General features: G+C 38.8%; 1 protein-coding gene across 1 annotated transcript in view; it reads right to left on the bottom strand.

Annotated features, from left to right (window-relative positions):
- Window positions 1-23780, bottom strand: part of LOC306877167 (citramalyl-CoA lyase, mitochondrial-like) — a 68351-nt gene extending 44571 nt beyond the window's left edge. Inside the window, exon 1 of the mRNA XM_079428733.1 lies at window positions 23719-23780. Within this exon, the coding sequence (XP_079284859.1) occupies window positions 23719-23762 (44 nt within the window). The 5' untranslated portion in view covers window positions 23763-23780. The remainder of the gene's footprint in view (window positions 1-23718) is intronic.
- Window positions 23781-27035: the final 3255 nt, after the last annotated feature.

The following is a 27035-nucleotide window of genomic DNA, read 5'->3' as shown; positions in this document are numbered from 1 at the left end:
GTCGCCTCCCCTTCGCACTGGGTCATTTGCATGCTCTAACACACAGCCCCAGCCTGAAAGATTAATGCTGATATGCATACAGAAAGAACTAATTTTGAGATATGCATAACGTGGTTTGAAATGTTCTGCACGTGCCTGTCCTTAGAACTTGTGATATGCAAATAAATCTACTTTATTTGAAACTTAAGAAAAACAGAGTGATAGTTAACCTAAAAATTAACATTCTGTCATCATTTACTCACCCTCGTGTCAGTCCAAACCTGTAAGACTGACTTTCTTCTGTGGAAGACAAAAGAAGATATTTTGAAACATGTCTCAGCATCCAAGTCTATTAATTTGAAAAGAGAGACCCAAACCTGAAAAATAGTCTAAGGGATGTTTTCCTGACAGTTTTATCATCTAATCACCGAAAAAAAGCACTAGACTGCAACAAGCTGTTTAATACTTGTGATTAGAGTTTTGTTCAAAAACAACCACCCTAATAGTAAGCCTTGCCTTAGCAAGCATCAGTAACTAGAAAATTAATCAAACTGTCACTTATGCTTACAGCAAAAATCAGAGCGGAAAAATCTAAATAAGATCTACCATTTCCCCTGGCTGTTGATGACAGACAGCATCCCAACTTGCACATTACCAGTCAAAAGGTCCTGGCGATCGAGGCTTGTACTGCCCCACGCAAACCAAGAGCCTACTTTTAACCCACGACTCTTTCTTTTCCTTTCACTTTAGCTGATTAATGGATCAACGCTGTAATTGATTAGTGGCTAGGTGTGAATTTAACCAGAGTTCAGCAGCAATAATGGTCTCTTGACAATAGCAGTCGGCATAAAATGTAAAATGATAGCCTGCAGCCTGATGGCCATCAAAGGAGAGAGCCCACATAAAGAGGCCGGCTATTCTCTGGCGCGCTGAATTTCTTTGGGCTCTTTTCTCTTGGTAATGCTGTCAGTTTAACTGACAGGAACCATTATGGACGGTGCTTGTCAGCTCACCTTCATAAAACAAGCTGTAAAACAGCAAATAACAGGCTTATATGGCTTCATTATCTGAGACACTCTAAATCACAGTGGAGGCGCTGGATTCTCGTGTGTGTGGGTGCGCGTACCATCCCTTCAGTTCAACCCTCAACTGAGAGGGCAGACAGGGCGTTTTCAGAGAGTAAAAAGAGGGAGAGAGAAGTTGAGTGGGTCAGTCTCTTCTTCAAGCGCTAATAAACCTCATCCTTTTCATCAACTACAACGGTGAGAGAAGCCCCTCGCCATGTTCACCAATCATTATCCAACGATTTATTAATTAGTCCACAGCCTATAGTTCCAAACCGATGTGATCAGGGGCATCCAATGTTAAGATAAAATGTCCTCACAGTGGGACGCAACTTAAGTGGAGAGGAAAAGAACAAGGAGGGAGAGAGAGAGAGAGATCGCGAGACAAAGAGAAAGAGACAGAGAAAACATTGTGTTAATAAAAGTACTGTCCCAGTGAAATTATTTAAGAGGTAACGCGACAGAACGGGGTGGTCGAGGCACAGATGGAGACTGCATCTGGGAGTGGAAACCTTTTGCCACTGCAGCACGCTTGACGAGCAATCGGTTTTATTTATTTCATGCAAATAGATCCGGGCCTTTCACTAACCTGACAGCGGGGGCTGCGAGGTGTCGGCCTGTTTGAGGCACTGAGCGTCTCTGACTGCTTGCTGAGGTGCTGCAGGGAAATACTGTGCGATAGGTGGAGGCAAGGCTGTAATGACTTCAGATTTTCACTCCATGATTATCAGGCCAAAAGAATTCCCAACAATGGTATTAATCCCAAAATCTACAGACATTTTGGGGGAAAAAACAATATTGTTATCAGTGAAATGCATCTTTAACTCTTTTGGTCCATGAATCGCACTAAAACCACGAGGAGGCAGAGAGAGTTTAATAAATGGCAGAAAATTGTACAAAAATAACTTAACTAAAATAAAATAATAACTTTATTCAAGTGTGGGTAGAGTGTTTGCGCTTTATTTAGCAGATTTAGCAGATGCTCCAACATTATTTTGTGTGGCCAAAGTAGCTACACATCCTATTTACTATGATGCTGGATTGCTTACGATATTAATTTGTGTGTAGCATTAACAATATCAATGTTTTATTATTTTGAACAGCATGATTATACTTCCCTTCAGTTCGTTTCTCTGTTGGGGGTTCCTGAAAATATCTTGTGAAGTAATTTAGGGCGGTATTGAAAATGTGTTTTGATAGAAATGGATCTGGTGTCAAGCAGTTGTTTTTTAGTAGTACAGCTTTGATTGATTCATTACATTGATTTAATTATTCTCTTTTCAAATTAATTCATTCTGCCTTCATTTAGTTATTTACTTTTTTCTTTCTTGATTCATTCATTAGCCCTAAAATAGAACATATATTAAAACAAAATGTTTAGTTTTAGAATAATACTCTGGATTACGATGAATGCAAATAAACAGAAAATAATTGGATGGGGTGAGCCAAATATTAGTAATTTTATATCACTGACAGACCCTTTGCCTGAGACGTACAAGTGTAGTAATTGTTTGGCAAACAGTGTGATTTGAGCAGTGTGGTTGGAATTGTTCTAGACACAGCAGTGAGTGGAGGACAGAGAAAGAGAGAGGAGGAACAAGAGATCAGTGTGACTGTCTCTTTAAACACGGGGAGGGCTAGAGAGAGACTGCCACAGGTTGAGAGGGCTGACTGATTAGCGTTTGTTTTAAACAGCAGTGCTAAGATTGACGAGTCGCTGCCAGAAGCTCTGCATGCCTGACACTCTCTTTTCTCACTCCCACACACTCAAATGAACTACAAAAGACATAAGATGACATACATGACTTAGATGACCAAAAATGACTATGAAAAGTGACATTTTTTAATTTTCTTCAGAAAATGTGAGCACAAGACTCACCATCATGATGCTAAGCCATTGTTGATGGTTGACAGAGTGTTTCCATGTTTTTGCATGAGATGCTTAGGTAGTTTTAAGATTGCTAGATGATTATTTCCTGGTCCAAATAAACAATCGCACCCTTGGTGTGTTCGAAATTGCAAACTACATTTGTAGGTACAACATTTGAATTTGAGCTTACTTCACAACTATTAGAAAATTACATTGCATTTGATATGATTATGGGCAGTATGAATGAAATTCGGATGCACTACATCTGCCATGTTGTTACTGTCATGTGACCGACCAACGTCAGTTGCGTCACTGCTGTTCACAAATCCTCTCCCCTGGCCTCATGGGAGAGTAAAGTGTCCATAAAATGCACACTTCAGAATCTCAGCGGACGCAGTGGGTCATCTAGGTACTTTTTGCCTACTTTTTCAAATACTATGAATTCAGACATACTATTTTTTCAGCATTCTGCTAGCAAGGAAGTGTTCAATTTCAGACATACTGTAGCTTCTGTCAATCTATGATATTCCAGACTCTAGATATAACTTGGTTCCCTCCTTCAAAGAAAGTATATTATTTTCATAAATTATGCATCAGAATTTTGGCAACCAATATTCAGCCAATATAAAAAAAGAAAAAAAAGAAAAAGTTGCCCATAAATGATGCTACTCTGTAAATCACAGTGACCACAATCTGTTAAAATGTAAAATGTGTAAATACGCAAATTTGGTAAGGCAAAAACATTGAGAGGCGGCTCACTGCTGAAGAACTTTATTACAACTGGTTAAATTTATCACCTAAGAATATGATTTTATTTTCGGTAAAAAACCTACACACAACCCTAACGCACCCACCCACACACACACACACACACACAGGTGGCTAAACAAATCTAACCTATATGCCATGTCAAAAGGAAGCAACACACACACACACACACACACACACACACTCAGCCCCAGACAGGCGTTGCTTTGTCATTCCTCTACTCTCGAAAGGCCCTGCCGTCTCCACGCCACGCTCAACTCTTCTGGCTGCACTCCAAGGCACCTCAAACGCACGCCTCGCTCAGTCCCTCCGCCATATGGACAGATCTGAGCCCTTTGTAGTCATCTCTCTATGGAGGGCCTACCTGACTAAAGCCCAGCGGACTGCGACCTGCAGGGATGAGCACGCCGGCGCCAGAGATTGGCTCTTAAACACGGCGTAACACTTGCCATCTGACTGCCGTAACAATCTGCACCCTTAACACACACATACAGTGCCGTGGAAAGGTTTTTGCCCCCTTCCCGTTTTATTTTTTTGCATATTTGACACACTTAAAAGATTCAGATCATCAAACAAATTTATTATTAAACAAAGATATTGCAAGTAAAATACAAAATGCAGTTTTTAAATGATGATTTCATTTATTAAGGGAAAAAAGCTGTCGAAACCTACCTGGCCCTACGTGAAAAATTAATTGCCCCCTCCTGTTAAATCAAGAAAGAACTGTGATTAACCACATTATTTTAGAATGCTGAAATAATTTCAATAACCAAACCCAGGCCTGATTACTGCCAGACCTGTTGAATCAAGAAATCACTTGAATAGAACCGGTCTGACAAAGTGAAGCATGCTTAAAGAGCAACACATCATGCCGCGATCTAAAGAAATTCAAGAATAGATGAGAAACAAAATAGTTGACATGTATCAGTCTGGAAAGGGTTACAAAGTCATTTCTAAGGCTTTGGGACTCCAGCGAACCACGGTCAGAGCCATTATCCACAAATGGGGAAAACTTGGAACAGTGGTGAACCTTCCCAGGAGTGGCTGGCCTACCAAAATTACTCCAGGAGCGCAACAACGACTCATCCAGGAGGTCATAGAAGAACCCAGAACAACATTTAAAGAACTGCAGGCCTCACTGCCTCAATTAAGGTCAGTGTTCATGATTCAACAATAAGAAAGAGACTGGGCAAAAACGGCATCAATGGGAGAAAAGTACAAAAAAGGATCGTCTCACATTTGCCAAAAAATATCTTGATTATCACCAAGACTTTTGGGCAAATATTCTGTGGACTGATGAGACAAAAGTTATATCTTGTGTCTCGTTACATCTGGCATAAAACCAACACAGGATTTCATAAGAAGAACATCATACCAACATTCAAACATGGTGGTGGTTCTGTGATGGTCTGGGGCTGCTTTGAAGCTTCAGGACATGGACGACTTGCCATAATTGATGGAACCAGGAATCAGAAAATCCTGAAGGAGGATGTCCAGCCGTCAGTTTGTGACCTCAAGCACACTTGGGTTATGCAGCAGGACAATGATCTCAAACACACCAGCAAGTCCACCTCTGAATGGCTCAAGAAAAACAAAATGAAGGTTTTGGAGAGGCCAGACTTAAAGTCCAGACTTAAATCCAACTGAGATGCTGTGGCATGACCTTAAACAGTCCATTCATGCTCGAAAACCCTACAATGTGGCTGAATTAAAAAAATTCTGTAAAGATGAGTGGGCCAAAATTCCTCCACAGCGATGTGAAAGACTCTTTGCCAGTTATCGCAAATGCTTGATTGCAGTTGTTGCTGCAAAGGGTGGCACAGCCATTTATTAGATTTAGGGGCAATTACTTTTTCACGTAGGACCAGGCAGGTTTGGACAGCTTTTTTCCCTTAATAAATTAAATCATTAAAAATTTACTTGGGTTATCTTTGTGTAATAATAAAATTAGTTTGATGATCTGCATCTTTTAAGTGTGACAAATATGAAGAAAAAAAAAACTTTTCACTGCACTGTATATACACCAGACAGACATCATATGACTTCTGCAGAATAGAAACAATAGAAATAGTTTCTTTCATATTCTTTTTTTTTGTTTCCAATTTTTCAACATGTTTAAATTTGATATATTTTGAAACAAATGTTATTGAATATATGTTTTAGAAAGGTGCCATGATAGCCCTGACTCGTGACAAAAACTATTTTCATAATATATAATTGTTTTATTATTTACTCACCCTCTTCTCATTTTCTTTGGTAGAATACATAAGATATTTTAAAGAATGTTCAAGCTGTTCTTTTCCATAAAAGAAAGCATATAGAATCTACAGGCTGTTAAGCACCAAAAAGGACAAAAAGCTTCATAAAAGTACCACAAATGTAGTCAATGCAACTCATGCACCAGAAGATTCCATGTCCTCTACTAGTTTTATGTGAGAAAAACTTGAAACTGTGATTCACTATCTATGCATACATATTTAAACTTGTCATAATGGTTATAAGACTTCAATGGCATTAAATCTTGATGTGCCAGGTTTGGAACATCAATATGAACAAAAGTGATTTGAGAGAGCTATAGTTCTTTAGCAAAAAGTGGCATAAAATTTTAACCATTCCTCACATAAACTTACCGTTTGGCTTAAGAAGATACAGAATATAGTACACAAGTTTTGAGTTCACTGAAAGGACAAGAGCAGAGTAAAGATTTTTTCTATATTTTCTATATTTGTTCCACGAAAGATAGAAAGTCATCCAGTTTTGGAAGGACATGAAGGTGAGTAAATGATGACAATATTTATTTTTGAGAGACTATTCCTTTAACTCTTACATTAAGACGTCAGGATGCTTACGCAATGACTGCGGGGCACAGCCTATAGCAGCATGTTGTGTGTGTGTGTGTGTGTGTGTGTGTCTGTAGGGGAAAGATGGATGGTCTAGCTACACCACAGGTGGCTGAGGCCCAGCGCAGGGAGGATACGGGTCAGAAAGACTCTGTCTCCAGCTTTGTGGATATGAAGGCAGCCCATGTGTCTCTTTGAAGACACAGAACACAGGGAGCAAATAGGGAGAACTCATAGACAGAGAATTTTATTGAATATTATAATATTGACATTTATTGACATATATTCTCCCCTACAGTATATTCAACATATAAGCAATTAATGACTATTATTACACATTTAATGTGAGGCATGCTTCAAAGTTAATAAAAAAAAATCCATATGTTCCATAATTGTTTTAATAAATGGTAAACAAATTAGGTAGATATCAATTTGTTTATGCAAATTCAAATGTAAATAATGCCTTTTCAATTAGAGTTAGCTGTTAATGGCTATAATTACTCACTTCATCCACAGAAATCATTTTTTTTTAGGTATAAGTATCAGATTCAATATTAGCCTATTTAAAAAGCACTGGATCTAAAATAAAATAAGTGGAATTAGTCACCCCTACTATAGAACGGTTTACTCTGTTGCAAATATATTTAATCCCAAACACTTCCTCTAAAGCTGCCCAACACAAGCCTGATTAGTTTACCTCGCCCTCAAGTGGTAAGACCTGGCACTGCATGTTTTTCTGCAGCATCTTCGTGTGTGCTTTGAAAACTTGGGAAATCATGACTGATTTTGGTTAGGCTGTCAAGACTTGTTTTGGTTAGGGTGATCTACCAAGAGTGACTGACAAATTAAAAAAATAAATGATATGCGTTTATGTAAAGGAAAAGGAGACACATTTCCAGGGCACAAATTACCCTGATAAACTCACACATGCTCGAGTTGGTGTTAGGCACGGAACAAATGAGAGGTGCCGCTTTCACGGGTGTCCCCCTCTCCTCTGAAACACCCTGAACCCAGAAAAGACACAGAAACGGGCACTGCCATTACTTAACAAAGAGACACTGACAGTCGTGCTGACCCTGGGTCAGTGAAACCTGTCATGAACCGTGTGCATTTACAGCACTATTAGACATTTAAGCAGGATTCAGACTCTCTCAGGCATGAATGCTTCCACCAGACCTGCACTAATAGCATCTAAACAGCTAATATCAACAGGACGGCCATTCAAATGCCGCACGCATGACTGACGCTTAGCTAGAGCGCTGTATCTAGCCAGATACCAGGGCAAATGTGTAAGTGCTACCGGTGACGCATCTTAAACTCATTGGATGAAATGGGGTATAAAAACTATTTCTTTCTTTCTAGTTCATAATAAAATGTGGTTCTTAGAACGTTCATACAAAAATCACAGTTTTTGAGGCTGTTGTGGTCCGTGCATGTATGCGTGTGTGACCCAGAAGCCCATGTGACTGAACACCCCCCCTACTGCCCCCTCCCTTCAGCCCAATCCAGATCCTTTAATTAATACTGGCTTAGACCCGATTGCTTCTGACACTACAGGGAGTTTCCTGAAGCCCAACCTACTTCTGCTCCACAACACAGTGACCAAATCCACCGAGGCCGCCCACCTCCACTCACACACAAGACCTTGTGAGGACAGTAATTAAAATCCAACCATATTCTAGTTAAGAATTCACTCAAATAACAGGCTTTGGTCCTCACAGTCCATCTCAAGCAGCCAAAATAACGAGGTTCTGCCGTTAGCCTCTTAACGATGCTCGGCTCGTTCTGAACTAGTGTTACCCAACAATCAAATAAAAAAAACTCCACAGATTAGACTACTGGGCCTGAATTGTGGTCTATAACGCACAGCTGAAAACTTAATTTCCTCTATCATTTAATTATCTGGCTTGCTGTAAAAACCACCTAAACATTTACACTAGGAGAAGTAAATTCAGATAACCAACATTTATCGCTGCTACATTTTCACCCAGCAAAGAGCAGAAGGAGGAGTGGAGCATGCAAGTTCCAAAACCACGATATAGCTCCCAACGACGGTTCCGGGAACATTCATAATGAGCATTGTAACTTCTCAAAACCGAGGGCTTATTTAAATGCATTTACGATACAAAATTTCAGCTCAAAATGCTAAATAGACATGCTGCTGTGCGTTTCTCGAAAGTAAATACCAGGTTTCGTTTAATTAGTGTGACAGTGGAAACATGACTGAAGGCTACGGCTATAATCCGACATTCCAAACCACTGAATACAGTATTAACATACAGAATCTAATGGAATCTGGAATACAAATGCAGAGTGGAGGGCAGCAGGGAATAAAAAAAAAAAAGAGAATGTGGAAAGGCAGAGTGGAGGTGGGAGGGTGGAAAGGGCAGTGTGTTTGTTTTCTTGCCTCTGGCTAATGAATTTACTAAACTGCCAGGTGGATGCAAATGGCAAAACAGGCGCCTCGACTCTGCAGACAGCAAACTTCACAGCATCTGTAGAAACACCGCAGTAAATCCAGAAGGCCTACATCAGTGTGTAAGCAAAGGGGGCAGGGGGGATAAACAACCCTTCATCCTAAAGAGAAAGGCATAGAGTTAAACAACTCTTTTAAAGAGATGGTCAACAGATTAGCGCTAGCACCAAACAGTTAGTGGAGTGCCACAGATTGTCTCACTAAATGACAGTTCATCTTTTTCATTCAACATCACCAACTCCATTCATACAAAAATGATATCTCTCCATAAAAGATCCTAAATGTAGTTTGCTACTTTCTGTTAGTAGTTTGTATCTTCACTGACAACCCTTTCCGAAGAGTGACTCAACTCTAGCTTTAAAAAGCTTGATGAGGTTTTATGTCATCTATGTATCTATGAAACACAGCTACTTGTTGGGATTCATTATTAGGGGATTTCAAAAACAGTTGCTGCAGGAAAAAGTGTATATAAATTAGTAACTGCTACTTTTAGTTTAATTAGTTATCCCTTGTTCCTGGCAGTCAGTACATTCGCTGAAAAGCTCAGCAAAATTAATTCTCACATCTCGCTGAATAAAATCTGGATAATCAGTATGATGAAGGGAGGGAGGGTGGGAGGTGGTGGTGGAAAGGGAGGAATGGAAGCTGTTGTGCTTGGCCATGGGCCACATCCAACCACCACCCTTCCTTCCCCGCTCCACCTGGACAACATTTCTGCCACCTGATACACATCAATACGGAAAATATACGTCACGCATTTAGAGCAGGTACATGAGCTGAGAAAGCATGGTGTCTTGGGATGAGAACTGAGTTTATAAACATTGGCTGGGGTGAATTTGCAAAGCCCAGAGCGATTTTTACTTGAACTGGAGTCTATATTTTTCACCTCCAGCTGACATAACCGCTGACAGCACGGCTCATGACTCAGAGGAAATTATTTGAATAGGTTCCATGTGCTATTTCAGAAGCTTTCCTGTACATGCGGCACATCGGTGTGCTAATGATGGAAACTTCAGCAGACTGACACCCAGGTCAGGCAGGATGGCACCAAACACACGCTATTTTGTTTGGATAATGTTGGCATTTTCAAAACAGCTCGCCCAAGCGTGGCGTCATAACATTTATCTTCTTGTTTGTGCTTTGACAGGACTCCAAAAATAGACACAGCTGCATCATCCCGCACATTACATACACAACTCAAACTCAAAAAGTATTCACTGCCAGAGTTAGAGTCCGATTATAACTGAGCCCTTACTACTGAGCGACTCTAATGAAGTCCGTCTGCGCCTCCTTAACCCGAGTTAAAGGAGGAGCAGCGAACTGGTTTCAATTTAGACTTGTAAGGGACAGAAGCTTTGCAAAATCCCAGGCCTCATGACTTCCTTCCGTGGATGTAGAGGAATGCCGTCTGGCTTTATGCACTGCTGTAGGACTACAATAAAGCTAGAGGAAAGGAGGCGAGTCAGGGGCATGCTTTTACCCCTTCTATGCCCCACTTTATCTTCATCTGTGAGAGCTACATAAGCCTGGGAAAAATCTAACCAGGCATTGAGCGGAGTTAAACAACAAAAAAAAAAAAGTAAATAAATCAAAATAAACAAATAAATTAAATTAAATAAAATATAATCATAAAAATATATTTTCCCACCTGACTAATCTATTTATAATGATAATGGTTTAATAATAATAATAATTTATAATAAATAAATGGGTTAATTATGGTAAAATGTCAACTAATCTCAAAGTGCAACCCAACTAAAATAAAATAAAAAAATACAACTATTAGTAAAATAAAATAAATTAAAATACAAACATATCTTAACAGAAAAATTTGCATGTTATGGTAAAATAAACGACCTAAAACGTGACCTGCCTATGAAAAAAATTGAAAAACGCAAAATGTAAAAATCTTGCTTAAAGCAAGCTCGCCTATATCAAACACACAGTGGTTAAAGCAGTCAAACAAGAAGTCCCTTTTCTGACCACGGCTGTATCCTGTATTTTCCAATTATCACCTTTTAAAGGCCAGCTGGGTGCATTCCAAACCATCAGGGGGCAATTCCATTTGCATTGCTCGGAGACAAAGTCATGCTCAAGTACGCTCGTAGTAAAGTTCATTACGAGTGGAGAGACACCATCGTTGCTTTCATTATTTTGGGAACAGGTTTCCTCATTTTCTGATCCCGGGCCCACGTTATTGATCCAATCTTTCGCGCTCTCTCAGCTATGACACCAATCAGAATCTGCACAAAATCAGTGCGCACAATGCGAGCCACAGGGAAATACACTTCATTATAGAGGAGAAAATTGTCAGTAAGGATAAACTGGGCAGTCTGTTTTTATCTCCATGTTAGTTTTTCCTCTGCCCTTTAGTCTTTATTATCTCCATAATAGCCTGTCTGGTCTGTATCAGCGATTATATTTGCATTTTGTACATTCAAACAGCTTTTTTACCAGTGTCTTTTAGTCATCAGTGTGTTTTACTCTTCCTCTTTAATACAGCATAATTTATTAAAAAAAATAATACATTTTAAATGTTTGACCCCAGTTCACCAGGCCCACAATAAAAATGCTGTTACATTTGGCCCGACAGCATTGTGGGTATTTTCACGGCTTATAGTGCTGTGCCTGCGGCGTTAAAGACATTGGGAGTGAAGCAGGGAAGGAAAAGTCAACAGGGACACAAAAACAGCATTATGATGACTCTAGGTCAACATAATGGCAGATCAAACATGGTGTAACAAGAAAAAGATGCGAACAATGGGCACCCGTTCTCACTGGTGGAGATGTATCTAAATCAGTAAGCTACTGTGTGAAAGGAGGTGGGAGAACAGGGGGGGGGTACAAAGGCCCGCGTTGAGTTTTCGCAGTGTCGTGGCCCCTGATCTGTCCAGACAGAGCAAAGGGGGCGAGGTGTGAAGGAGGAGAGAGACGAGGGCCTCTTGGGACACGCACCCACCTCCACACCAGCAGCCCCTTAATGTGCTGTGTCTAATGCGTCTATTTAGGTTTTGGGGTGCAACAGTACGCAGACTCAGGTTTTTGGGCAGCCTCGGGAGTGAGGAGCATGGTTGTCACCTATCCCAACAGCTGGGGCCCAGGAGGGTAAACAAAGGCCTGTAGGAAGTAGCGCATGGCTGCGGCTGGGTCTAAAAGCCATGGCGATGTGTCTGAGAGATGTTTACCATGGTCTGACTACCAGCAGCACGAGATGGATATCAACCGCCCTGGAAAACAGTCACAAAACCCCCCAAAAGGAAAACCAGAAATTCGACAGAATCAAAAAGGCACACCGCAACAGGTTTTCCCAGTAATTGTGAACACAAACAGTCCGTTCCAAACACAAGAAAGACCCCCAAATGTTATTTTGTTCCATTTCATATTTAGTGTCCAGTTGCCTTAATTTGCAATCTTGTGATGGGCTCATTGTCAAACGGACAGATCAAAGCAGTGCCAACTGGACTAAGGGGGGTTTGTGGGGACAAGCCAGCACCGGAATTAAAGAGAAAAGGCCTCAAAAGGCTGTTCCTCTAAAGGCTTTGGTGCCATTCCCTGGTCGTCACTTTCAAATGACCTGGTCTGTAATTCACACGTCTTCATAATCATGGCCCTTCGTGTCGACTGAATACAAATCCACGTGGATCAGACAAATAAAAGGGATTTGCTTTTTTTTAAAGGCCGGCCGTGCCACCACCAATTTCAGCCTATCTGTTTGTTGGGCCGCTCGGGAAGGTTAAACCGTTTAGAGGACCTTTTCAGCTAAACAAACCGTCCCCCCTCAACCCTTTCAGACACGAGCAAAGAAAAAAAAATGCCGTGGGCAAATTCACAAGGCTGCATTTCTTTGTTCGGCAGTAACTACAAACAAAGAGACTGTGTCATAAGTTCCTAGCTACCGATAAACCAAACAATACCAGTCACAAACGTTTTTTCCTCTGGTAAAATGAGTATTCCAAGTACAGCAAAAAAGCCACAAATGTACCTAGACACCCTCACCTGTTAGAGCATTTAGCAGCTGGGGCAGATTCTGATAAAGAACACTCTTCTGGGGACATTTACAAAGGTGTTAAAATAATTCACTTTGTGCTCTCACGGAAGCAAAATCAGAGAATAATTAGCCTAGTTGTTTGTTGGCACATCAGCTATTAGGTGATAATTAGTTCAGAAGTGAAGCGTTTGAAGAGGCCTCATTGATCTACGCACTAGTTCCCAAATTAACCTCTACGTTTCGTGTAACAATTAAACCTTCACTTAGACATGCATCTCTCAAATCACCAATCCAGTTAAATATTTTTGACCCAAAGTCCACCATTCAAGAGGTGAAGAAATTAAAGGATTTTGAACAGCATATACCACCCAAAACAGTACATTTTGGATAATTTTTTTTTTTTTCAGAAAACCTTTGTAGACTCCTTTTCTAACTCCTGATTTACAGTGATGACAAAAATGGGGTATGCAACATATGGATCACATAAGGGGTGTCACAAATCACATACAGGTGTTGATTGATGGATATATTATGTGGCATCCACAATAACCACCATAGATATGACAGATATCTTCATCTCCATCAATGACAACTTTAAAAAGTTCCCACCACAAAAAAATATCTATTGGATTTTTACAGAGAACCTACATTGATTCCTTTACCAATGTTATGTGATAACAGAGTGAAAAAATAGTGTAAACATATTCTGGTTCACCAAATTTAGACTTTCACCTATAAAAATAGGTTGTTGAGTGCTTTTATGATCAAAACACTCATAATTTATGTCTAACATTTGCAAAAATGAAAACAAAAAAGGCCATTCGCCAATGACTTCCTGCATCACACCCTACTGTCCCAGAAACAGGTTAGCATAAAGAACAGCATTTCATCAAAAACAATCTAAGCGAAGACTTAGCACGCATTAACTACAGTGTACTGAGCACTACTTAAAAAGCTATTAGTGCACAACACTATTACATTCCCATTAACAACCTGGTTGTCCTTTAAGGTGCCTTATTAAACACCTTAAATGCATGAGGCTTCCCTGCTATTTAAAGGAACGTATGACATGATAACACAGTTCAGAAAAAGTGCAGCCAAGAGTTGTTGTCCTCTTCCTGACCCATGCTGCCGAACGGTCAGGGAAAAGATTAAACAGACAACAAGGTCTGGAGAAAAAAAACAACAAAAAAAACACAGCTTATACGTCACGGTCACACCTCATCCCAGGGGTCAGCCTCAGGCCAGAGTGTGTTACAATGCTACACGCGATACTGTATCGCAGCTTTCTCAGCACCTTAACAACACGATGATCCTGTGATTAAGACTGACATAAGCTAAGCCCTGCCTGACACAGTCATCGCTCCGTTACCATGACACCTCGGCGCTGACACCAGCTGCGTGCAACGGGAAACGGGTCTCCAGTCGCTTTAGCAATTTAAACATGCGGTCGCAACTAAACGAGCTGAAGTCTATGTAGATTGTGGTTAAATCAGAATGACACGCAAGAGTAACCAGTCATCAGTGGAAATCAAGGCTTATTCTGGTTCAAGCTCGATCATCAGCATTTATGGCATAATGTTATAATAGAAAAAATATTTATCATTTCCACTTGTACCCACTTACAGTTACAGTGAGGCATTGAGAGTGGAAGTGAATGGTGCCAATTTCTAAATGTTACAATGCTCGCTGTTTGAACAGTGTAGCCACCAGTACAGTACAGTAATGAATGTAGTGTGGAAAAAAATATATTATTTACTTTGTCACTATGACAGCACAACTGCCATAAACTATAAAACTGTAAAAAATTATTTAAGCAGCTTTTCAAATAACTCAAGTTTTAACAGAAGAATTAATGTACTTGTTTTTAAGTTTTCCAAAGATTGGCCCTATTCACTTGCATTGCAAGTACTGCAATGCGACCTCAATTTTTGTTACAAGTTGCAATTAATTTAATCAACAATTGTGCTTTCGTTTAATGCAGCTCTACACCACAAATGCTGTCGATTGAGCTTAACTTGTATCGAACCCTGAATATTCCTTTAAGGATATGAGTAGGCCCCCAGTTTTAACCGCATCCGACGGGCAAGTCGTCCACCCCCCGAGACTGACCTCCTGTATTCCTGTAAATAAGTGACGTGGCTTTAACAGTGCCCAGATTCAGCCATGGGAAAAGGTTTCCAGCCTCATCAGTCCTTCTCATAACAAAAGGACAACATTTCACTGCACCTCTACGAACAAAGGGATTTGGCCGGTTCCCAATAAGGAACTAAACTGCGGAGAATGGGACACTACCTTCACAAGTGACCCTTAAACTTAGGGTAAACCTTGTGGCGTCACAACAAAGCAACGCTGCACCTTTTCACGTTAGAAAAGTGCAGATAGCTTTTGACAGTTGCCCGCAGTTTCAACGAAAAAAAAAAAGGTGCCATCATAAAGCGAGGTCTAGGAAACAGGATAAGCACTCCAGCCAAGACTATAAAACGCTCACTGGGAACTTGAAAGCCACGCAGGCAAAGTTGAGGGCTGCCATCTGGAAACAATAAACAAACAAAAACTAACCAAACAAATATTGCGTGCACTAAGGAAGCACTAACTATAACCGAACCGAAGGCAGCTGAGCCTGGAAACTAGCATCTTAAAGGGGTCAGTGATGCGGACAGACACGTCCTATGAGCACAGATTTTTCTCTGGAGTGTGATGAGGTGGTGGGGGGGGGGGGGGGGGGGGGGTCTTTGGCTCGGTCCAGTTCCTGTTTGTGGCAGAATCTTGGCCTTGTTCTAATGAGCTGCAGCACTAGCAGGGCTGCGTCGGCCCTTATTCCCAGCGATGTGAACAGGCGCCCATCACGCTCCCCATTAAGAGGCGTAAGTAAACGGTCTCGCTTGCCTGCGTGCTCCCACCTCCAAAGGCCATACCGGTTCACCCCTCTGGGAATGGGACAGGATGCATGGAATGAGATTTTCAGGAGCAGGCGTTCTACATAGAGAGCATCCGGAAGGGCAGGAGGAGTCAGAGTGGAGTAAACTCTAGTTATGATATTTAATAATCAAAAAGCTTACAAAGAACAAAAGATCTTTTGCAAGCCCTAGGGATCGCTTACTATGCTTGGCTTATCATCTAACAGTCTATCAGCCAATTAGTTACCATAGGTTGAATAGTTAATATAAGAACAAATCTAGTAAGCTTGTCAACCTAATTAATTCTGTAGCATGATCATTAGAGTAGTTCCATCCATAGTATACATATTTATGTCTTATAGATACATTTTTGATTAATTTATTTTGCATGCTGTACTTTAGCTTTTTTTTCTGAAGATGCAGTTTCAAGTTAAAAACAGTCTAACTTTTAAAAACGGGCCTTTAAGACGCATTCTGTTTAAAAATGCACCCGAAATAGATCAGGTGAACCTGACCCACCTAATTATAGAGGGTTTCTTTCCAACAGGTGAACAAGCTTTTTAGGCAACCTGCTGACTAATCGATTTTAAAGATGCACAATTTTGCACATTCCTAGCTGTTACAAATCCTCTGTGCTGAATACAAGCGTGAGGTACATAGTTGCTGACATTGGGACAAACTACTTTCTAGCCTAAAGGTGAAGCTAAAAGACACAAAAAGCATGAGAAGCAATAGGAACGAGGAAGTAAGGCGTAATCATTGCAGGGGTGATATCCATAATTAGTAGTTTTTTTCAGGTTTGTCGTGCTCCTAACACATGTCTGCCGAAAGCAGAGAAAACTGATTAACTCCTTCCAAATCCCACAGACGTGTGAATACCTGAAAAAAATATCATGTTCAGCTAAACCTTGAAAATCAAATTGGAGAGACAGTATTGCATTCATAGCAAAAAGTACTAGTCTGTAAATTGAAACTGGCATGAGTACTTTTATTTAAAAAGCTTTTTTTAGAATTCGTAACTTTTTTCTTTTAGTGCTTGTTTCTTTCTAAAACAAAATCATCTCATATTAAAGAAAAAGGGGTTTTCTTTATTAAAAATATCACCCTGCTTTTTTTTTATTAACCTACATAGACTTTTTTTTTATTAAACAGACAATTTGGAAGATTGAATTTTGTCTATATGTTTGTTTTAAATTCACATTCTGGCAGAATAGCATTTCTGTGAATCTGACAACAGTGTTACTTTCATATGATGAAACAGTGTTAAACACAGATGATTCCCTAAGGAAAAAAAGAGAAATTCACAGACAAGAGCTTTGTTCTTCACAAAACACAAATCCAGAGCATTAAAGGCCTATTATGAAAGAGAAGTCCAATAACCTAAATTTGACATTTAACAGTTACTATAAAATTAACATTGAATCACTTATTCAAATCCATAAACATACTCCCACAGCAACATGGGCCAAATGCTCAATTTAGGATTGCAATAATTCATCCAACGCAGTGGGAAAAGAGCCTTAAACCAATATGAAAATTACAAAAGCATTTATAGAAACTACAACTGGTGCTTTAAAAGTCCAAAGCACTTTGAAACACTGTGAGAGTACACGGCTTGCCCGGCTTGTAAATAAGCTACAGACACTATTCTAATATCAGAGCCATATAAGAGCAGACAAGCAGGCAATATTCAGGATCCCCAGCGCCACCTATCTTCCAAAAACCGTTGAATGCAGCACTCGAACCTCCTGCTGAGTAGCCTGAACCATGACGTGCTCATTTCCAAAGCTAATGAGAAACGGTGGAACGTTGGCTGGCTTGGTGGAGCCTCACAGACACGGAGAGAAGGAGCCCAGCCCAACCTCAGGGCTCCTATCTCCCCATTTCCATGTGCTGCACCATGGGAAATCTGCTCCTATTATTATTTCTCCTCTTATTGCTTATGTTCTTTTAATATTTCATTCAGTCATTAAAAAGGGATGGATATGATTTCATTGCACGCTTCATCGCCGGAGACTAATTTCACTGTAAGTGCTGTTTGCTCTGGCCTTTAAATTAGAACTTGAGATCCGTGTTTCTACATAAAATTAGCAGCCTGTAGTGATTTAAGAGGTGGAGAGACAGTAGATTTAGGGAGGTTGGCATATGTAAGCCACATGCACTTATTCAAATAGATGAAGTATGTATTTGGGAAAAAAAAGAATAATAGTGGTTGTATGGTTGTACACTATACCAGATCATATTTGTAGGACAAGACTAGAGTATAACTGTAGCACACCTATATATTTTCTATTATTAATAGATTTCTTTTATGTTATGATTTTCTAATGTTATTGTTATTTTTTATTGTTATAATTTAAATTATTATTTTATTGATACTTGCTATAAATCATTGCTATATGGAATGCTATATAATTTCTAAGAATATATAATACAATCATTTATATTTATATAAAATTATTTATTTCTAATCCAACAATAAATATATACTGAGAAATAAAAACAAGTAAGGAATACAACTGTATTCTTGTCAGTAAAACGGTAAGTTGACACTTTTCATTGAATTGCAGGCCCTGCACTGCCTTCCTGGAGTGTGACCAAAAGGCAATAATCAAACGTTGCAAACACTGACACCATGGGGACTGAAAGAGAACTGCTGCCAAAAACCTGAGCATCTAAATCACTATAAAAATTCCTTCAGCTGCCTGCTGTAAGCTCAGCACTAAAGTTAATAATTATGATGTATAAGACAGAAAATGTGTGTTGATTACGGCTGATCTTGGCACAGCGTGGCCTTCCCAGCAGAGGCTGGCCAATCCAGGTGTCTCTCCAGAGCTCTGCCTGGAGTATGATGAACTAAGCGTGGCAGACACTGTGGCAGGAGATCATGCAAGCCAACGCACACACCCTACACTGCAGCCAGTTCACCTGATGCAAGCAGTGATTCAGTGGTTTCTCCGTAAACATTTTCTCAGAAGTGGTCCGTTCTGTTTAGTCACGCACGCAATGAAGCCTGTTTATCAGAAACAGCCGCCCGATGTAACACCTTATTGTTTCGTTGTAAACATTACACTATTCTTGGAGTTGTGCAGTAGTTTTAAAAGAGAAAAAAATTCTGCAAAACACTCCTTTTAAAAGGTAATATAATATGTACAATTTAGGTACTAATACGTACACGTTAGGGGTAAATAAGTACAAAAATTGACTTTCTAAAAAAAAATGTGTATTAACTGGGAGAAAAGGCATGAATATTATTATTCAATATGTATCTAAAAGTCAAACAAAGCCCATTTAAATTTTTGCTAACTTGCTCCACAGTATATCATAATTTCGTGCCACTCTCACGTTCAAACTCGTGTGAATCAAAGGCAAAGTTTCAACATCCCATCGCTGTTATGTCTGAAAACAGCGAATATTCCCCAAACTGTTCATTCAATCCGAGCACAAGCTCGAACGGTGAACCGCGCGAGTCCAGGGGTCTGGCTCTAGAACAAGATTCTATTGTTGCATTGTTCACACATTCCTGAAAGGCCATGTTTATACAGATGCGAGTCCACGGCCTATCTGAGGAGCCGCTCTCTGGCTGAGACCCTCCGTTGATCAAAGCTTTTAATGCAAGAGCAGAGGCACTTGTTTGGATCGGTGGGGACTCGGAGCACAAATCTCCATCTGTTGGCCGTATGGACCTTCTCAGTTACCTCCGGGACAAGAACGCTTCAAACTGCCATCCCTCTAACATTCAGTTTACTCAGCTGGCTCCCAATCCTGTTACCTCCCCTTTGTTTTTCCCCCAGAACATGTGTTAAGTTAATGCTCTGTAACAAATTTCAAAGGCCCAATTTAGGGGGGGGGTTCAACAACAGGTAATAGACCGATATATTGGTGTACTGATCTGAAATGTGAGAGCAAGAAAGACGCAAAACCGATATCTGTTGTTTTTGGTTACGTGAAGAGCAAAGACATATAAACACAACCTCACACACTTTATGAGGGAGCGCCATTGAATCCAACTAAATTATTGCACACTAAAACAACCTCAGGCTTGCTTTGATCACACTGGGTCAGCCGGCTAACTCATATTTTGGTTATACTCGGTTCAGGCCATATTCAGTAAGATGGTTGGTTACAGTGAGGCTCGGGTTCTGTTTCGTAAATTGGATTAAGGCCACACACCTCTGCTCCTGTTACTGGCACCAATCAATGTGGAAATGAGTTGTCAACACATCACTATTTACTCAGCACTCATTTATTTTTCTATGGGATGCCAAAGGCTGCACCTACACTAAAAGGCACCAGATGAGGGGGGATCGGCGGCTTTGAACATTTAAAATGATCTGTCCGGTCCTGTTGACTTTGTTCGGAAATGTCACAGTCCTTCCACTCCCACACACACAAGGAATATTAGAACAGGAAACAACAACAACCCTAATTTATCCCTTTCATGCATTGCCGACGCAGTTGATATAAAATACAAACATGGACTGTATATTTGATTCAGTCATTTAAAAGCAAATAATATGAACAATTAACTTGATGGCGACGGGCACAGTGGGATATTTTGGAGCACGCATTTAGCATTTAAAACAAGGTTCATCGTTACAAACTAGACGGAAAAATATAAGCAAGAACCCATCAGGATCAGAACCTAAAAAGAAGTTCATTAAAATGTTTTGTAAATGAAAGCATAAAGAACCCCAACTTTGATTTATGCCAACAAGCCCCTCTAAAATTGCTTTCCATTGCTTCCAGGTATCCGAGGGCATTTGCACAGTTGCACTTAATTGAAAAAGTTATAGTAGCACATTACACTTCATGGTTTTATAACCAGTACTATAAAGCCTTGGCAGGCCTCGAAAGGGGAAGCTGCCCATTAACTTATAGGGTCCAGGCCCGGTAAGTGTAATTGACAAGCTCTAGGCTACTTTCATCACTTGTCGAGTCCATAGCGTCAATCCATGTTTCCTCTGGGATGCTTTTGCATCTTTGACATGAGGGTGTTTGTGACATATCCCAGTCTGCTTCCAAGCCAGTGGCTCTCCATAAAATACGCACACACACACACACTCCGCTCACGGGCCTCGGAATTGGGTCCAGCCCGAGCAGTTAGCCATGTGTTAAAATTTCCTTCCAAGCCAACTCAGTTTGCTTTGTGGCTTATGTGGAAGGAGGGAAAAAAAAACACTCACATCAGCTCACACAGTTATTAAACAAATGGAACGCTGATGATAATCCAGGTTCTCTATACATGCGCCCGGGGCAAACTAATTTAACAACGAATGTGTGAGAAACGCATTCCTTTAGAGAAGCTGAACAAATGGATTTGTCTTCAAGGGATAACAAACATGAACTGCTGGTTTAATTAACAGAGTTAAACACATCCTCCTGAACGACCTCAGGCACCGAAACTGTCATTGGACGCACTGCACATTCACATACTAACTGCAAATATGACAAACCCTGGCGTGACAGTCACAGTTCACACTGTACATTAGCTGGCCCATCAGTAGAGCGCCTCTGGAAATTCATCTGCTATGAATTACAGCCACCTGGCACCATGTCCTGATGACCAGTGCCCAATATGGACAGATTACTGGGACCTTAAAACCATGACTTCTTTGTAATTGACATTTAAACTGTTTGAAGTCCCTCATTAAAGTCTCTCAAGAGGAATTAGGCACAGATGTACCATGTAGAAGTACAGAACTAATTTGCTTTAGTGATTTTGAGTGGTTGTTTGAAATACCTCTGGAAAAGACAAGCTTATTATACATTTTTTTATTTTTAAGCATTCAGAATTTAATGTCATTTAATAGTCATTCATTCATGTCTGAAGGACATAGATTTTTAAAACAGGAAAAAGGTTGCACACACCATCAAAACAAAATTTAAGCATGGTCTTAATATCATGAACCAAACGATTTATTTACTTATAAAGATTGGTCTAGTCAAAATTGGGACATTACTCAACATGTTAAACTGACTTACAAACTAAGATAAATTAATTAATTACTAATTAAGAAACAATAATTGTAAAATAATAATAAAAAATACATGCTCCCCGCTCTTAGTAAACTTTAGAATTAACCACAGACAATTACAAGAATTCTTTAAATAGAATAGATATACTGCAAATTAATTTAAAATTGTAGATTAATTCAGTATTATATTAAGAATCATTTAAGCTCAAAACAATATTTAATTTGCTTTGGAAACTATTTGAAACATCCACTCATATAAAATTCATAGTTTAATTCAGTATTATTTAATTATTATTAATCAAATAGTATTAATTCAATATAAATATATATGTATATATATAAAGAGAGAGCTGTGAAATATCTCAAGTATATCTTCATACATAACGTTCAAAAATTTGGGGTCAGTAAGATTTTTTTTCAATTGACATTTTCTCTTGCACTCACCAAGGTTGCATTTATTTGATACAAAATATAATAAAAAAAATTATATTGTGAAATATTACAATAGAATGTTTTTTATATACATATTTTAGTCATTTATTCTTGTAATTTATTATTTATTATGTAACTTATTCCTGTGATGGCTAAACTGAATTTCCATAACTCCAGTCTTCAGCGAATAAACATTTCTTATTATTATTAATATTGAAAACATATTAATAATAATAAGAAAAACTAAATGAAGTCTTTGGAGTGGCCTAGTCAAAGTCCTGACCTGAATCCTATTGAGATGCTGTGGCATGACCTTAAAAAGGCAGTTCATGCTCGAAAACCCTCCAATGTGGCTGAATTACAACAATTCTGCCAAGATGAGTGGGCCAAAATTCCTCCACAGCGCTGTAACAGACTCATTGCACGTTATCGCAAACGCTTGATTGCAGTTGTTGCTGCTAAGGGTGGCCCAACCAGTTATTAGGTTTAGGGGGCAAGCACTTTTTCACACAGGGCCATGTGGGTTTGGATTTTGTTTTCCCTTCATAATAAAAAACTTCATTCAAAAACTGCATGTTGTGTTTACTTGTGTTATCTTTGATTAATATTTAAAAGTGTGATAAACATGCAAAAAAAAAAAAAAATCAGGAAGGGGGCCAACACTTTTTCAGATCCCTATATATATATATATATATATATATATATATATAGACTGAACTACTAAGTCTAGGCTGCATGCACCATTTATTTATTTATTTTCCTCTTGGAAGAATTGAGAGACTGCAATGAAGCCCTTCTTTTTTTTTTTTTTAACAGTCAACCACTGAGATATATATATATATATATATATATATATATATAATGGTCTCTATTATTGATCAGTGCAGTCACCCTTTTTTTTTCAAACGACCGACAGGTGTATCAGCCAAACGCTCCTGAATAATATACACATAGCCTACAGAATACATAATCATTTTAGCTCAAAACAATATTTAGTTTGCTTTGGATACTATTCCAGACATCCATTCTGCATCTGACTAAGCAACTAGACTCAGGTTTGACCAATAGTCTTGGACATCAAACTTCTGCTTTCTTATTCAATCTTTTGACATCTCTTGTAAGACATATCAGCAAACGAGACATATGGAGGACTACTAACCTCGGCTACACAAGCGTTTTGTTACACAGAAACAATTAATTTGAAATAAACACAAACAAACTGTTATTCTTCTAAAACAAAAGCATATAAACATGTCAATGTCACACTCATAAAATAAGAGTTTTGTCATATCCTCCCTTAATTCTCTCCGCTTGCTTTTATGGGACGTCCTTTTACTACAAATGCACTTAAAAACGACCAGAGTCATTAACACATAACGTATAACGCAAAGAGTAGAGAAATCTCCAGTAGGTTCAAACTTACAACACAGACTGTCTTCTGTAAGCACGTCCTATGAGCAGCGCCATGTCTTCAGCGTCCTCACATGAGATGTTCCTATTGGCTGCCAGCGTCGCCATGTGTAAAAATAATGACATTTGATTGGCCAAATTAGGTGCCCACAAAGAATCGTCCCTTTCTGATTTAAAGCCGCAGGCATATGTTCTGGACTAAGAAATACTACTACTACCACTGCTAATAATAACTCTACATCTGGTAAATAATTGCTCAGCCTTTTCACCTTTTAATGTGGACTATATTATCATAACTAGTAGGCTATACTTAAATGTTTGGAGGATATGTTCAGAAAATACCATGTTACTTATTATTTCTGCAGTATAAAGTATATAGTGTGCACATTTTTGTACATAAAATACCTATATGGCCTACATTTGCCAGAAAGGTGCAGCATATAACTATAGAGCACACTTTGTGGAATTGTACCCCACAATGCAATGCACTAAACTAGACCTTCCATTATTCATTGTGGCACATGAAGTAAATTCATCCTTGGATTTTAAAATACTTTTGACTAATTAATCAAACTCACTGAGTTACAACATGTTATTCACATAAAATTGGATATTTAGAAAATATATTTTTATTCCCATAATGACAACAGAATGCTATAGCCTACTTAATAATAATAATGAGATCACATGAGAACATTTGAGTAAACTACTGTTGAAACATTTACAATTACATAACACATACTAATCCACATACATTTTGTTTTCATTTTTTTAAAATGCAGCATAAAGTGTACACCGAGCTAGTAAGCCAGTACTCCATTCCAAGCATAGCCTCAGTTTGGTGATGATCCTGGTTGTCATGTCTAAGCGCTGACGTGCACGACACCATCACTGGAGCGCACTCCAGGAACCGGCGCACAGCGGTGGTGAATTACTACTACTACCATCAGCCAGGTCCATGCGTGGCAAACAAATGACACGCAATATTTGCCATGATTAAGTCAGCAGGGGACTCTGAGGAAATGTCAGGTCTCAAAAACCCTTTCTTTGGCTATGCGATGGTTGTGCACAGCATTGCTTGAAGGAGAGTAACTCTGTAAGAGCCCAAAAAAAAAAAAATACCAAAAGTAACAACAACAACTATGACACATTAATTTGCATTAGAATATAATATGAGTGAGCAAACCATGTCACACTAGATTACTTTCTACATTGTTTTGGAAAATTAAAACTATATTTGGACAAAATTTGTCTGTTAAAATTCTATCTAAAATCTATTTTTAATGTCAGAAAAGATATATCTCTCATATTATGCATTCAGTGCCAACATGAGGTATGAATTAAATTGCATAAAATTAATATATATTGGATATATAATATACAAATATATATATATATATATATATATATATATATATATATATCATATAACTAATACTACATGGCCTGCAACAATATCACAACATAACAGGTGTAGAATGGGAACTCACATTCAACATATTGCATATAGTTTGAAATTCCATTCATAGGTTACTTGGAAACTCCCTTTTTCTTGCTCAATGCCTTTCATCAACCTCAATTGTCGTCTGTTAATCCAGTTTTGATAGCATTTGGCACACTTTCTTTGGATCACAGCAAGCTCCACGACTTCTATTCTGGTCTCCCCTAGGAACCACAGAGCCCCCGAAAGAAGCCAGAGTTCGGTTGTCCCAAAAAAGGGGGCCTGTGTGCCGTCTGATGAAAGTCGCTCAGATATACACACAACAAATCATAATCGGACCCTTTCACTCTTGATACCAAAACTGATACAGCACCAGCATTATTTAATGGCAGTGTAAATCATGGAAAGTGTTTAATGGCTTTTGAAAGAAGCTGAATGTTAGGAATTGATGTAAGAATATATAGAATACATACAGCAGCTCTTGACCGCCTTTGTTCTCTTTGGTCGACCCTGGTACAAATAGACAATCGATCAGCAGGGTTTGATGTCTTGGATGTCTGGTTCATTGAAAATCTTGAAATAGTGCCAACCCTGAAGCAGGAGATTAAAGAACACAAATTGATGGCAAAATGGATGGATGAAAAGTCACAATTTAACTCCGGAATTTCAAATAAGAAAATGTTCTCTGTATTTGCATTATATGTCATATTGTACTGTGAATTCTGGTCGATTTGATTTATTAATATTACCTGCAAATGTGTTTAATTGATAACAGTTCTGTCATTCATCTCTGATGTCTTTGAAGAAACAAGAATAAGCTAATAATATACAGTACATCAAACAAAAACAAGAAAAAAAATCCTTGATACATGATAAATATTGTTTTTGAGTATGTCTTAGAGTCTACATTAACAAATGCAAATCACAAAGATTCCTTATGAATCTTAAAAAATCTGCCATCAATGCTCTCCCAGTGTTGGCAATGCTCACCCAGGGGTACATCCCATCACAGAAATGTCACTGGATTTGGTATGAAACCATGACATTTAGACCCAAGATATCCTTTGTTTTTTATTATAATTTTCTCAGAGACACATGTAAGTTCATGCTAAAATAAATAATAATAATAACAATAAATATATATTTCTGAAATACCTGCAGAATAAATGAAACATTGTCATTCATAACAAAAAAGCAACAAAAAAATAAATAAAAAAATAAAATAAGAAATGTACTTACTTAATATAATCTGTATATGAAGAGTTAAGATGCAAAAGCCTCTAAATGTCGTTTCAAATTTTCTTCTAAAATGAGCATTTTCTCAGGCTCCTATGTGTAGGTTCAGTAATTTTATTTTAATGGCAATGAATAATTTATTTTCATTGCCATTAAAGTGAAATAACTGAACATAAACATAGGAGCCTGAGAACAATGCTCATATATATTAAACATGTCCAAAATTTTAAGCTACAGATAATAACATTTAAACATTAACATTTAAGGATTTAAAAAGATGTACAAGATTAACATGAAAATGTAATTCAATGTAATAATAAAAAAAAAAATACCTGAAAGTAGTATTAGAGTGGCACTAGAGTGGTTTACAGGCAAGCAACTGCACAGCAGAGTTTCAAAGTTATTAATCTGGAATTTCCCTTTTTTGTTTTTTGAGGTCTGGGGGTTTGGAAAACTGTCAAAACAGTGCTGCGCTATGCTGCGGTGAAGACCTAACTCAAGACAGCAGCAATTTGTGACATTATCACTGTTCATTTATAATGAAGAGCCCAACCCAAATTTAAAACAGGGCAACATGTCACAAACAACCCATGTCACGGTCACAACACCTACAACCTGTAAAACCACAATGCCGAGACTATTTATCCATTGCC

The sequence above is a fragment of the Barbus barbus genome (assembly GCF_936440315.1).
Source record: "Barbus barbus genome assembly, chromosome: 11".
In the NCBI taxonomy this organism is placed as follows: Eukaryota; Metazoa; Chordata; class Actinopteri; order Cypriniformes; family Cyprinidae; genus Barbus; species Barbus barbus.
This window is presented reverse-complemented; position numbering and strand designations above follow the sequence as displayed.